This window comes from Salvelinus alpinus, chromosome 30 (genome assembly GCF_045679555.1).
Source record: "Salvelinus alpinus chromosome 30, SLU_Salpinus.1, whole genome shotgun sequence".
Taxonomy (NCBI): Eukaryota; Metazoa; Chordata; class Actinopteri; order Salmoniformes; family Salmonidae; genus Salvelinus; species Salvelinus alpinus.
In genome coordinates, this window is record NC_092115.1 from 3,841,319 (window position 1) to 3,855,483 (window position 14,165).

Here is a 14,165-nt window from a genome sequence, read left to right on the forward strand (position 1 = left end):
CATGTGTTGTGTTCTATGTTTTGTGTTCTTTAGTCATGTGTTCTTTAGTCATGTGTTTTGTTCTATGTTTTGTGTTCTGTAGTCATGTGTTCTGTAGTCATGTGTTGTGTTCTATGTTTTGTGTTCTTTAGTCATGTGTTCTTTAGTCATGTGTTCTTTAGTCATGTGTTTTGTTCTATGTTTTGTGTTCTTTAGTCATGTGTTCTGTAGTCATGTGTTTTGTTCTATGTTTTGTGTTCTTTAGTCATGTGTTCTTTAGTCATGTGTTGTGTTCTATGTTTTGTGTTCTTTAGTCATGTGTTCTTTAGTCATGTGTTTTGTTCTATGTTTTGTGTTCTTTAGTCATGTGTTCTTTAGTCATGTGTTGTGTTCTATGTTTTGTGTTCTTTAGTCATGTGTTCTTTAGTCATGTGTTTTGTGTTCTTTAGTCATGTGTTGTGTTCTATGTTTTGTGTGGACCATAACAACTAATGGGGATCTGAATAAAATCATAAAATGCCAATCTGATGCAAGTGGGGATAAATGTAGGGCCTAAATTTAAATCAGGTCATTTGCCTACTTGACTCATAGGTTTTTGTAAATCCCTCTATGTTTTTACATGGTACTTACATAGGTAGGTACAGTGTTATTCATCTAGTGTAACCTTCTGCAAATACACTCTGTTTGAGGAAAAACAATAGGATACTTTTCAGGTGAGGGGGGCTTTACATTATAGATGCTGGGCAGAATGGCTGCAGCAGAAAATAAAGATACATAAAAAAACTTTTATGCTAAATAGTTATTATCTGGCTAGTAAATGGGGGGGGGGGGCTCAAGGGGAGAAAACGGTCCAATGTGTTTCAAATGCCAAAGCAGATATCTGGTCCCAGTCCACGGTCCAAGTCGAGCCCCTTTATAGGCCTAAATAAATAAACTCCATATGAAGGAGAGAAAAAAACTGTACGGGTAACACATTTTAAGTACTCTACTTTATAACAAAATGTGTACATGAATGTTCTTGAAACATATGTTGTTGTGATTGAAGACTCAGATGGTCACCTGAGTCAGCAGGACGACAGGTATAACGGGCCTCCCTGTACGGCGCCTGTCTCCAATCCCCCCACTGCGCCTGCGTTCCCAGCATATTGAAACAGAGTCGCAGTTCTCTGAGAGAGATACAACGAGGAAAACATCCCACGTTCGCCACCTACCTGTTGAATATCACCGCACGTTTAATTTGCAACTTTGGGGTTGGGTTGACGAGTCACTCACTGTCGAAGAACAAAGTCGAACCTGGAAGAGGTAGCCATTCCAATGTTCTAGCCGGACAGACAGACCACCGGATTTATCAACCGATCAAACAGATTTATTGACGCTAAAAACACAATGCCTTTAGGACTGAGACGAAAGAAGAACAAGTCGAGGGAGAGCTCGAACCTGGTGGAGAATGAGGAGGTCGGGGGACACGCAGCTGGGAGCTCCGTGAAGTCGACGGTAAACGGAGCGGGGCTCCCACCACCACCTGCTAACCTGCGGCCCAAACTAGTGTTCCACACTCAGCTAGCCCACGGCAGCCCCACGGGAAGGATCGAGGGATTTACTAACGTCAAAGAACTCTACGGAAAAATAGCCGATACGTTCAATTTAAGTCCACCAGAGGTATGTTTTTACAACTTTTGTAGTTCTAGACAGATTTTAAAAAACGAGGTTTTAATGCCAAAGCTGGCAAAGTTTTTGCGCAAGGTGCGCCCTGACCGTGCAGCCTACCTACGCACAAGGAGGCTGCATTTGACGTTCGCTAGACTTGAGGATAAGCAGTACCTGGTGGAAGTGAGTCAGAGCCAAGCCTTATTTATCCTAGACTACATGAGACCTCACATGATTTGACAGGTATTCCATTTAACTGTAGTTTATGTGGCAATTTGGTGAGACTATTGTCCCTCTTCAGTATAGGGAATAATAATTACATCAAAAATAAATATAATAAATTATTATTTTAATAAATGGGGCTGAATGGGCATCTAACTGTGTTTTACATGGTCAATGAAGACTACGGAAAAAGTTTGAGAACTGTACAGGTTTTTGGATCATAGAAAATCCTTCTTGATTCTCTTTTGAGATAATTGGACTTAGTTTTACGTGGTTAAATAACATCCTCTTTGAAGAGAATGAAGGCCTCGACTCAGACAGACAGACTTTAGTGCAAAAAGGTGTATTTCTCTACGGTGAGGGAGAAAAAACAACGACCACGGCTCCTCCGTAAACAACATGTTCACAGCCCATTCTGTCTGCCCTCATCCCTGAGCCTGCCAGGCTAGGCTACCGAGACCATGCATCCAAAATTGTACCCTATTTTCTATGGGCCCTATTCCCTATGGGCCCTGGCCAAATGTAGTGCACTAAAAGAGGATAGGGTGCCATTTAGGACTCAGGGACACAGTCATTGTGCTGTCTGTCTTTGTTAAAGGAGTCTGTGAGTGACATGTCTGTCTTTTGTCTTTCTGAGCTGGACCTGATAGGTTGGCCGACCAGCCCGCCTCTGCTATCACACAGGGACACATTTGAGCTGGAGCCATCGTTTTACACACACACACACACACACACACACACACACACACACACACACACACACACACACACACACACACACAACCAGCGTAGATGATCCCATAGTGACAGACAAAGAGAGATTCTCGGGAACCAGACAAACCAGACCGATGGACAAACTGGGGGAAACAAAACAAAACACCATAAAGTTAACAAACATAATGTTGTCTTTTATATCTGACCTGAACAGAAACTCAACCAATTTCACAATGCGTCTGTTGCATCACTTCTGCCAGACATTGCTATGCATAATAATTTCTCTCTTAAACGTGTCCCGACTTTGCCTGACGACTCAAAAGGGAATTCTTCCTCAATCTGTCGTTCGCTGCATACTTAGAAGTCGTTTGTGGTGACATCAAAATGAGGGCTGTTGTACAAAACAAAGTCATCAGCGATTGGATCATCTCTAACCAATTAGAATATCAAAGCCAATTACACATTTTCAAAACGCCGCTTTACACACCTGGCACAACTCATCGGTTTCTGCGACCCAATCAGAAGGTCTAGAATGGATTTCCATTCTAGAATCCCCGGGGAGGTACTCCGATCCAGACTCATTGTAGAGGAGAAACTAACGTCCGTGGGGCGTGGCGTAGCGTTTGGCCGGAACAAGGAGTAACCAGGCAAGTCCCGTCTGCCAACGTGTTTGAACATGACTCCTCGTTCCTGGTTTGTGAGCATGTTGTTGAAAACATATGTTCACTACAGGGTAGTTGGACACCCATTTTGAACTGTGTTGGATGTTTATTTTTTTTTAAACAGACACCATGATCTGGGGATAAGGGAGGAGCTAGATCTGTTGTATCTCCCAGAGAGAGAGGCAGGGAGGGAGGTGTTGTGGTGGTTGGAATCTCCCAAAGGAAGTCCCCTACTTCCTGTCGGGTGGGTACAGCCTAAAGACCATCCTGATAAAACCTCTCTGTCCTGAACCATGAGTCTTCAGGGAGACTAGTTAGTACTAACCACTCCCGTACACACCCCTATAACTTTTTACTGTGTCAACTACTTGGTAGAAGTGTACTATAGTATTGACCAAAATATTATTTTGGTGAGACCGGTAAGGTAAGTTGCCAGACAATAAAAAGACAGCTGTGATTTATTGTTTGGTATAGCTTAACGTCAGCGAGGGCTTTGTATAGGAAATCACTTGAACACTCATCGTGCAAGTCAGACTTGTTGTGAACATGGTCTCCATTACGATGGCTTACCTAAAACACAAACCTTCACTCCATTTGTTGTGAACATGGTCTCCATTACGATGGCTTACCTAAAACACAAACCTTCACTCCATTTGTTGTGAACATGGTCTCCATTACGATGGCTTACCTAAAACACAAACCTTCACTCCATTTGTTGTGAACATGGTCTCCATTACGATGGCTTACCTAAAACACAAACCTTCACTCCATTTGTTGTGAACATGGTCTCCATTACGATGGCTTACCTAAAACACAAACCTTCACTCCATTTCATCACCACCGCGACGTCGGGGATTCTGTATATTACGACTCACGTCATCACCTCATGATTCTGAACATGGCTCCATGACGATGGCTACCTGAAACGCAGTCCTTCATCTCTCACTGAGCTCTGTACACCGTCATGCATTACTGAAGGCAGACGTGGAGCACAAGCAGTCACTCCATCTCTCACTGAGCATCTGTCACCTCATGATTCTGAAGGCAGACGTGGAGAAAGCAGTCCTCATCTCTCACTGAGCTCTGTCACCTCATGATTCTGAAGGAGACGTGGAGAAAGCAGTCCTCATTTCTCACCGAGCTCATGTCTACCTCATGATTCTGAAGGAGACGTGGAGAAAGCAGTCCTCATCTCTCACTGAGCTCTGTCACCTCATGATTCTGAAGGAGACGTGGAGAAAGCAGTCCTCATTTCTCACTGAGCTCTGTCACCTCATGATTCTGAAGGAGACGTGGAGAAAGCAGTCCTCATCTCTCACTGAGCTCTGTCACCTCATGATTCTGAAGGAGACGTGGAGAAAGCAGTCCTCATCTCTCACTGAGCTCTGTCACCTCATGATTCTGAAGGAGACGTGGAGAAAGCAGTCCTCATTTCTCACTGAGCTCTGTCACCTCATGATTCTGAAGGAGACGTGGAGAAAGCAGTCCTCATTTCTCACAGAGCTCTGTCACCTCATGATTCTGAAGGAGACGTGGAGAAAGCAGTCCTCATCTCTCACTGAGCTCTGTCACCTCATGATTCTGAAGGAGACGTGGAGAAAGCATTCCCCCTCATTTCTCACTGAGCTCTGTTACCTCAAGATTCTGAAGGAGACGTGGAGAAAGCAGTCCCCCTCATCTCTCACTGAGTTCTGTTACCTCATGATTCTGAAGGAGACGTGGAGAAAGCAGTCCTCATCTCTCACTGAGCTCTGTCACCTCATGATTCTGAAGGAGACGTGGAGAAAGCATTCCCCCTCATTTCTCACTGAGCTCTGTTACGTCATGAGGATGTGGATGTTTTACAGCGTAGAAGCGAGGCTTACTCCCTGTGACTACAGGGTCAAAGTCTGCTGCAGTCAAGGTTTTTACTACAGGTGAGTTACCAGTACCACATTACAGGTGTGGCTCTCTGGCAGGCAGCAGGACCTGCAACCTGTCTGTCCACCTGCCGTCTCTATGTATCTACCTATAGTATTGGCTCACTACTAGGGTTACACCGTGCGTGGTCTCTGTGTACCCATCTACCTGTCCTATTGGCTAGGGTTAGGCCGTGGTTTTTGTGTGCCTGGGCGATTATGGCCTAAAGAATAATATCTAAATTTTCTTTCAAACTTTTATGGGTGATTTCATGATATCAAATTTATAAAAATCTAAATAAGCTTTGTTGTACATTTTTAAAGGTCAAATACAAACAGTCAGCTATAGTCTAATGCATTCAGGGCTTGTGAAGTTATAACTAGGCTAAATGTAAACCTTCCACAACCATAAGACCCACTAATAATTACATTATTTTATCAAAAATAATTTGATCTGCTTTTGTGCAATAATCACTGATCTGGCTTTCAAGTCTGTGAAAATGCCATTTTTTTTTTGTTACAAATTTAACCATAATGCACATTCACTAATAATGACTGACTTATTCAGCGGGCATGATAGAAAATATTAACACAAACTATTTCTCGAACACAAGCCTACGTGCTAGCGATCTGAATATTCCAAGTTTAGCCAACTTGTTAGCGAATAGATCCAAGGCATTCCAGTTTAATTGTTATAAACACACCCTTCTGTCTGTCTCCAGCTGTTTGAAACAGCGCGTTAGCCTGTCCGCTTTGTTCACATGTTGAAATCAAGTGGCCTACCTTATTTCTCAGCGTGAGAACAAGTCTTTATGTAATTGTGTTTTATGCTTATTGCACATTTTTTATAAAACACAGTCGCTAGTAGCATGTTCAATTATATTCCTGTTTTTAGTAGTGTACTGCTCTTTGGCTTGGGCGGTATTTCATATATATCGTATACTAAGGTATTTTGGAAAAATACACAGGATGGTTTTTCCAATACCGGTGAAACTATTTAACGTTTTATATATATATACATACACAGTGGGGAGAAGAAGTATTTGATACACTGCCGATTTTGCAGGTTTTCCTACTTACAAAGCATGTAGAGGTCTATAATTTTTTATCATAGGTACACTTCAACTGTGAGAGACGGAATCTAAAACAAAAATCCAGAAAATCACATTGTATGATTTTTAAGTAATTAATTTGCATTTTATTGCATAATGAGACTGGAGCCTTGTGTGTCACTGTCGTGCAGCACGCGCCAGCTGATCTAAGTACAGTATGGAATTGCCAGCTAGATATCTTAACTATTATTACGTTATTAACTGTCTAAAATCTGTTAAATGCTCTGCAGTTGTGGATTTGGCTTGCTAATTTAGTAGCCAGTTCGCTATCTCGCTAAGTGGTTAGTTTCTTTCAAAATCAAGCATTCGCTTGGTACCAGCTGAGAATCTCTTCCTGGATCAAGAGCCTTGCTGTCTAATATACATTTTGTGCAGCAAACTGTATGTAGCATTTGTGAGTTTTATACTTGTGTAGTTTAGGTCAGAAACTATACAAAAACATTTTTTAATTCACAATGCGCTCGTTAGCACTTGGTTAGCATTCTCTATGAGGATTCCTTAGTACTTGTTAGCATTTTGTTAACTTGTTCACCAGGTAATAGATACAGCAGATCACATTCATCATTTCGCCCGTTAGATAATTTTTCATTATGAAGCTTATGATTTGGGGAAGGGTACCAAAAAATGTCTGCAACATTGAAGGTCCCCAAGAACACAGTGGCCTCAATCATTCTTAAATGGAAGAATTTTGGAACCACCAAGACTCTTCCTAGAGCTGGCCGACCGGCCAAACTGAGCAATCGGGGGAGAAGGGCCTTGGTCAGACCAAGAACCCTATGGTAACTCTGATAGTGCTCCAGAGTTCCTCTGTGGAGATGGGAGAATCTTCCAGAAGGACAACAATCTCTGCAGCACTCCAAAAATTAGGCCTTTATGGTAGAGTGGCCAGACGGAAGCCAATCTTCAGTAAAAGGCACATGACAGCCCGCTTGGAGTTTGCCAAAAGGCACCTAAAAAGACTCTCAGACCATGAGAAACAAGGTTCTCTGGTCTGATGAAACCAAGATTGAACTCTTTGGCCTGAATGCCAAGTGTCACGTCTGGAGGAAACCTGGCACCATCCCTACGGTGAAGCATGGTGGTGGCAGCACCATGCTTTGGATATTTTTCAGCGGCAGGGACTGAGAAACTAGTCAGGATTGAGGGAAAGATTACATTTACATTTACATTTAAGTCATTTAGCAGACGCTCTTATCCAGAGCGACTTACAAATTGGTGCATTCACCTAATGACATCCAGTGGAACAGCCACTTTACAATAGTGCATCTAAATCTTTTAAGGGGGGGGGGGGGGGGGCAGAGGGATTGCTTTATCCTAGGTATTCCTTGAAGAGGTGGGGTTTCAGGTGTCTCCGGAAGGTGGTGATTGACTCCGCTGTCCTGGCGTCGTGAGGGAGTTTGTTCCACCATTGGGGTGCCAGAGCAGCGAACAGTTTTGACTGGGCTGAGCGGGAACTGTACTTCCTCAGTGGTAGGGAGGCGAGCAGGCCAGAGGTGGATGAACGCAGAGCCCTTGTTTGGGTGTAGGGCCTGATCAGAGCCTGAAGGTACTGAGGTGCCGTTCCCCTCACAGCTCCGTAGGCAAGCACCATGGTCTTGTAGCGGATGCGAGCTTCAACTGGAAGCCAGTGGAGAGAGCGGAGGAGCGGGGTGACGTGAGAGAACTTGGGAAGGTTGAACACCAGACGGGCTGCGGCGTTCTGGATGAGTTGTAGGGGTTTGATGGCACAGGCAGGGAGCCCAGCCAACAGCGAGTTGCAGTAATCCAGACGGGAGATGACAAGTGCCTGGATTAGGACCTGCGCCGCTTCCTGTGTGAGGCAGGGTCGTACTCTGCGGATGTTGTAGAGCATGAACCTACAGGAACGGGCCACCGCCTTGATGTTAGTTGAGAACGACAGGGTGTTGTCCAGGATCACGCCAAGGTTCTTAGCGCTCTGGGAGGAGGACACAATGGAGTTGTCAACCGTGATGGCGAGATCATGGAACGGGCAGTCCTTCCCCGGGAGGAAGAGCAGCTCCGTCTTGCCGAGGTTCAGCTTGAGGTGGTGATCCGTCATCCACACTGATATGTCTGCCAGACATGCAGAGATGCGATTCGCCACCTGGTCATCAGAAGGGGGAAAGGAGAAGATTAATTGTGTGTCGTCTGCATAGCAGTGATAGGAGAGACCATGTGAGGTTATGACAGAGCCAAGTGACTTGGTGTATAGCGAGAATAGGAGAGGGCCTAGAACAGAGCCCTGGGGGACACCAGTGGTGAGAGCGCGTGGTGAGGAGACAGATTCTCGCCACGCCACCTGGTAGGAGCGACCTGTCAGGTAGGACGCAATCCAAGCGTGGGCCGCGCCGGAGATGCCCAACTCGGAGAGGGTGGAGAGGAGGATCTGATGGTTCACAGTATCGAAGGCAGCCGATAGGTCTAGAAGGATGAGAGCAGAGGAGAGAGAGTTAGCTTTAGCAGTGCGGAGCGCCTCCGTGATACAGAGAAGAGCAGTCTCAGTTGAGTGACTAGTCTTGAAACCTGACTGATTTGGATCAAGAAGGTCATTCTGAGAGAGATAGCAGGAGAGCTGGCCAAGGACGGCACGTTCAAGAGTTTTGGAGAGAAAAGAAAGAAGGGATACTGGTCTGTAGTTGTTGACGTCGGAGGGATCGAGTGTAGGTTTTTTCAGAAGGGGTGCAACTCTCGCTCTCTTGAAGACGGAAGGGACGTAGCCAGCGGTCAAGGATGAGTTGATGAGCGAGGTGAGGTAAGGGAGAAGGTCTCCGGAAATGGTCTGGAGAAGAGAGGAGGGGATAGGGTCAAGCGGGCAGGTTGTTGGGCGGCCGGCCGTCACAAGACGCGAGATTTCATCTGGAGAGAGAGGGGAGAAAGAGGTCAAAGCACAGGGTAGGGCAGTGTGAGCAGAACCAGCGGTGTCGTTTGACTTAGCAAACGAGGATCGGATGTCGTCGACCTTCTTTTCAAAATGGTTGACGAAGTCGTCTGCAGAGAGGGAGGAGGGGGGGGAGGGGGAGGAGGATTCAGGAGGGAGGAGAAGGTGGCAAAGAGCTTCCTAGGGTTAGAGGCAGATGCTTGGAATTTAGAGTGGTAGAAAGTGGCTTTAGCAGCAGAGACAGAAGAGGAAAATGTAGAGAGGAGGGAGTGAAAGGATGCCAGGTCCGCAGGGAGGCGAGTTTTCCTCCATTTCCGCTCGGCTGCCCGGAGCCCTGTTCTGTGAGCTCGCAATGAGTCGTCGAGCCACGGAGCGGGAGGGGAGGACCGAGCCGGCCTGGAGGATAGGGGACATAGAGAGTCAAAGGATGCAGAAAGGGAGGAGAGGAGGGTTGAGGAGGCAGAATCAGGAGATAGGTTGGAGAAGGTTTGGGCAGAGGGAAGAGATGATAGGATGGAAGAGGAGAGAGTAGCGGGGGAGAGAGAGCGAAGGTTGGGACGGCGCGATACCATCCGAGTAGGGGCAGTGTGGGAAGTGTTGGATGAGAGCGAGAGGGAAAAGGATACAAGGTAGTGGTCGGAGACTTGGAGGGGAGTTGCAATGAGGTTAGTGGAAGAACAGCATCTAGTAAAGATGAGGTCAAGCGTATTGCCTGCCTTGTGAGTAGGGGGGGAAGGTGAGAGGGTGAGGTCAAAAGAGGAGAGGAGTGGAAAGAAGGAGGCAGAGAGGAATGAGTCAAAGGTAGACATGGGGAGGTTAAAGTCACCCAGAACTGTGAGAGGTGAGCCGTCCTCAGGAAAGGAGCTTATCAAGGCATCAAGCTCATTGATGAACTCTCCAAGGGAACCTGGAGGGCGATAAATGATAAGGATGTTAAGCTTGAAAGGGCTGGTAACTGTGACAGCATGGAATTCAAAGGAGGCGATAGACAGATGGGTAAGGGGAGAAAGAGAGAATGACCACTTGGGAGAGATGAGGATCCCGGTGCCACCACCCCGCTGACCAGAAGCTCTCGGGGTGTGCGAGAACACGTGGGCAGACGAAGAGAGAGCAGTAGGAGTAGCAGTGTTATCTGTGGTGAGCCATGTTTCCGTCAGTGCCAAGAAGTCGAGGGACTGGAGGGACGCATAGGCTGAGATGAGCTCTGCCTTGTTGGCCGCGGATCGGCAGTTCCAGAGGCTACCGGAGACCTGGAACTCCACGTGGGTCGTGCGGGCTGGGACCACCAGGTTAGGGTGGGCGCGGCCACGCGGTGTGAAGCGTTTGTATGGTCTGTGCAGAGAGGAGAGAACAGGGATAGACAGACACATAGTTGACAGGCTACAGAAGAGGCTACGCTAAAGCAAAGGAGATTAGAATGACAAGTGGGCTACACGACTCGAATGTTCAGAAAGTTAAGCTTACGTTGCAAAAAATAAAAATAAAATAAAAGATCTAATTGACTAAAATGATATAGTACTGCTGGCTGGTGAAGTAGCCTGGCTAGCAGTGGCTGCGTTGTTGAAAGTGAAGCTGGCTAGGTGACCTCGACAATTTCTCTAAATTTCTCTAAACTACACAATTATCATGGATACAAGGACAGCAAAGACAACTAGCTAACACTACGCTAATCAAGTCGTTCCGTTGTAATGTAAGTTTCTACAGTGCTGCTATTCGGTAGAAGTTGGCTAGCTAGCAGTGTTAGCTAGCAGTGTTGGCTAGGTAGGAGGACGGCAGCGCGGCAGGCGAAAATAGCTGGCTAGCTAACCGATAATTACTCAAAGCTACACAATTATCTTAGATACAAAGATAGCAAAGAAAACTATGTAGCTAGCTAACACTACACAAATCAAGTCGTTCCGTTGTAATGTAATCGTTTCTACAGTGCTGCTAATCGGTGGCTAGCTGGCTAGCTAGCAGGGTTGACTACGTTACGTTACGTTAGGACGAGAATACCTGGCTAGCGAACCTCGATAACTACACAATTATCCTTGATACAAAGACGGCTACGTAGCCAGCTAGGTAGCTAGCTAAGATCAAACAAATCAAAGATAGCAAAGACAACTGTGTAGCCAGCCAACACTACACTAATCAAGTCGTTCCGTTGTAATGCACTCGTTTCTACAATGCTGCTATTCGGTGGCAAGCTGGCTAGCTAGCAGTGTTGGCTACGTTGCGTTACGTTAGGACGAAAATAGCTGGCTAGCGAACCTCAATAACTACACAATTATGTTTGATACAAAGACGGCTATGTAGCTAGCTAAGATCAAACAAATCAAACCGTTGTACTGTAATGAAAATGAAAATCAGACCGTTGTACTATACTGAAATGTAATGAAAAGTTATACTACTATTGGGTAGACGGTGGACGTTTGCTAGCTGGCTAGCTGCTGGGCAGATAGCAGTGTGGACTACGATAGACGACGAAATACGATAATTACGCAATTATCTTTGATACACAGACGGCTATGTAGCTAGCTAAGAAGAAATTGCTAAGGTTGGACAAATTAAACCGTTGTACTATAATGAAATGTAATGAAATGTAACGAAAAGTTATACTACCTGCAGAGCGAATGCAAATGCGACCGCTCGCTCCAAACCGGATGTCACGGTTTGGAGATCCTTGATGAAAACCTGCTCCAGAGCACTCAGGACCTCAGACTGGGGAGAAGGTTCACCTTCCAACAGGACAACGACCCTAAGCATACAGCCAAGACAACGCAGGAGTGGCTTTGGTATAAGTCTCAATGTCCTTGAGTGGCCCAGCCAGAACCCGGACTTGAACCTGATCGAACATCTCTGGAGACCTGAAAAAAGCTGTGCAGCGACGCTTCCCATCCAACCTGACAATACAGGTGTGCCAAGCTTGTAGCATCATACCCAAGAAGACTCGAGGCTGTAATCGCTGCCAAAGGTGCTTCAACAAAGTACAGAGTAAGGGGTCTGAATACTTATGTAAATGTGATATTTCAGTTTTGTATGTTTTAATACATTTGGAAAAATGTCACTTTTTTTTTGCTTTGTCATTTTATGGTGTGTTTTGTGTAGATTAAGGGAAAATGTTATTTAAAAAAAAAAAAAAAAATCCAGTTTAGAATGAGGCTGTAATGTAACAAAGTGGAAGAAGTCAAAGGGGTTTGAATACTTTCCCAATGCAGTGTATCTATCGGTACTATTAGCTAGGGTAGGGCTGTGCTCTCTGTGTACCCATCTGCTGGGCTCACCACGTCATTTTCATTCATTTGGTTACAGTTTGAATAATTCAGCTTCCTTCGACCAGGTGTCGCTTGTTGTCTCGTACTTTATTGGTACTAACTACAGTGTGTTCTCTGCCGCTGAGCGAGTGCAGATCTAGTCTATGCTAGTCCATGTAAACAAGGTCTGAGTAGTGCAGATCTACTCTATGCTAGTCCATGTAAACAAGGTCTGAGCGAGTGCAGATCTACTCTATGCTAGTCCATGTAAACAAGGTCTGAGTAGTGCAGATCTACTCTATGCTAGTCCATGTAAACAAGGTCTGAGCGAGTGCAGATCTACTCTATGCTAGTCCATGTAAACAAGGTCTGAGTAGTGTAGATCTACTCCATGTAAACAAGGTCTGAGTAGTGCTGAGCGAGTGCAGATCTACTCTATGCTAGTCCATGTAAACAAGGTCTGAGTAGTCTTTTTTTCTTTGGCTAATTTCAAGCTTTGCCGTCTGAATACTATAAATAGACTGCGCTAGAGTAGACCAATGGTAGTCTCGTGTCATTTTAAGTTTACAGCAAGCCTGACATTTCCTAATTGCTCAAAGGGATTAAAATGTTACAAACAATCCCATCTGATGGACGCAGAGCTCTCTGTGTGTGTGTGTGTCTGTGTGTGTGTGTGTGTGTGTGTGTGTGTGTGTGTGTGTGTGTGTGTGTGTGTGTGTGTGTGGCTTTCTTGACATGGAGACATCTCAAGATAACTGGTCTAATCCAAGGCTTACTCCACTGGGAGTAATGTATTAATAATTAATTCATACATGCTCACGTCATCACCAAACAATAACACTGGGTTTGGAGTCACATTTTTGTGATTTTATTTGGGGGGGGGAGGACTACACTGATTTCTTCTGGCTTATTTGTTCTGCTAGTGTTCGTTTACAATGGATTTTCTTTACCTGAAAACATTTCCGTTCCAAGTCAGGGATTACTGGAGTTTACTGTAATAATGTTGCTGTTTTAAAAGGGGTCAGCGCATTGTTGTTATTGAGAAGCAGAGCTCATTTGATTTTCTTTATGCCCTCAATCCTATATTTTACTGACCAGCAGAATTTATTAATGGGATACTACTGTGTTATCTAGTTGATTTCACCTTAACATTTCAAATTGATTAAGAAAGTAAAGGCATTCTCTGTTGATTAAAATATTTAAAATGTCGTTTACACAGTACCAGTCAAACGTTTGGACACACCTACTCATTCAAGGGTTTTTCTTTATTTGTACTATTTTCTACATTGTAGAATAATAGTGAAGACATCAAAACTATGAAATAACACATGGAATCAGGTAGTAACCAAGAAAATGTTTGCTGAATCTAAAATATTAATGTCGCCACCCTTTACCATGACAGCGTTGCACTCTTGGCATTCTCTCAACCAGATTCACGAGGAATGCTTTTCCAATGGCCTTGAAGGAGTTCCCACATATGCTGAATACTTGTTGGCTGCGTTTCCTTCACTCTTCGGTCCAGCTCATCCCAAACCATTTCAATTAGGTTGAGGTTGGGTGATTTGTAAGGGCCAGGTCATCTGATGCAGCACTCCATCACTCTCCTTATTGGTCAAATAGCCCTTACACAGACTGGAGGTGTGTTAAGGTCATTGTCCTGTTGAAAAACAAATGATAGTCCCAGTAAAGTAAGCGCAAACCAGATGGGATGGCGTATCACTGCAGAATGTTGTGGTAGCCATGCTGGTTAAGTGTGCCTTGAATTCTAAATAAATCACTGACAGTGTCACCAGCAAAGCACCATAACACCTCCTCCTCCA

General features: G+C 45.0%; 1 protein-coding gene across 1 annotated transcript in view; it reads left to right on the forward strand.

Moving 5' to 3' along the window:
- Nucleotides 1-1,205: 1,205 nt before the first annotated feature.
- LOC139560642 (PDZ domain-containing protein GIPC1-like) overlaps nucleotides 1,206-14,165 on the forward strand; it is a 66,726-nt gene continuing 53,766 nt past the window's right edge. Inside the window, exon 1 of the mRNA XM_071377614.1 lies at nucleotides 1,206-1,638. Within this exon, the coding sequence (XP_071233715.1) occupies nucleotides 1,366-1,638 (273 nt within the window). The 5' untranslated portion in view covers nucleotides 1,206-1,365. The remainder of the gene's footprint in view (nucleotides 1,639-14,165) is intronic.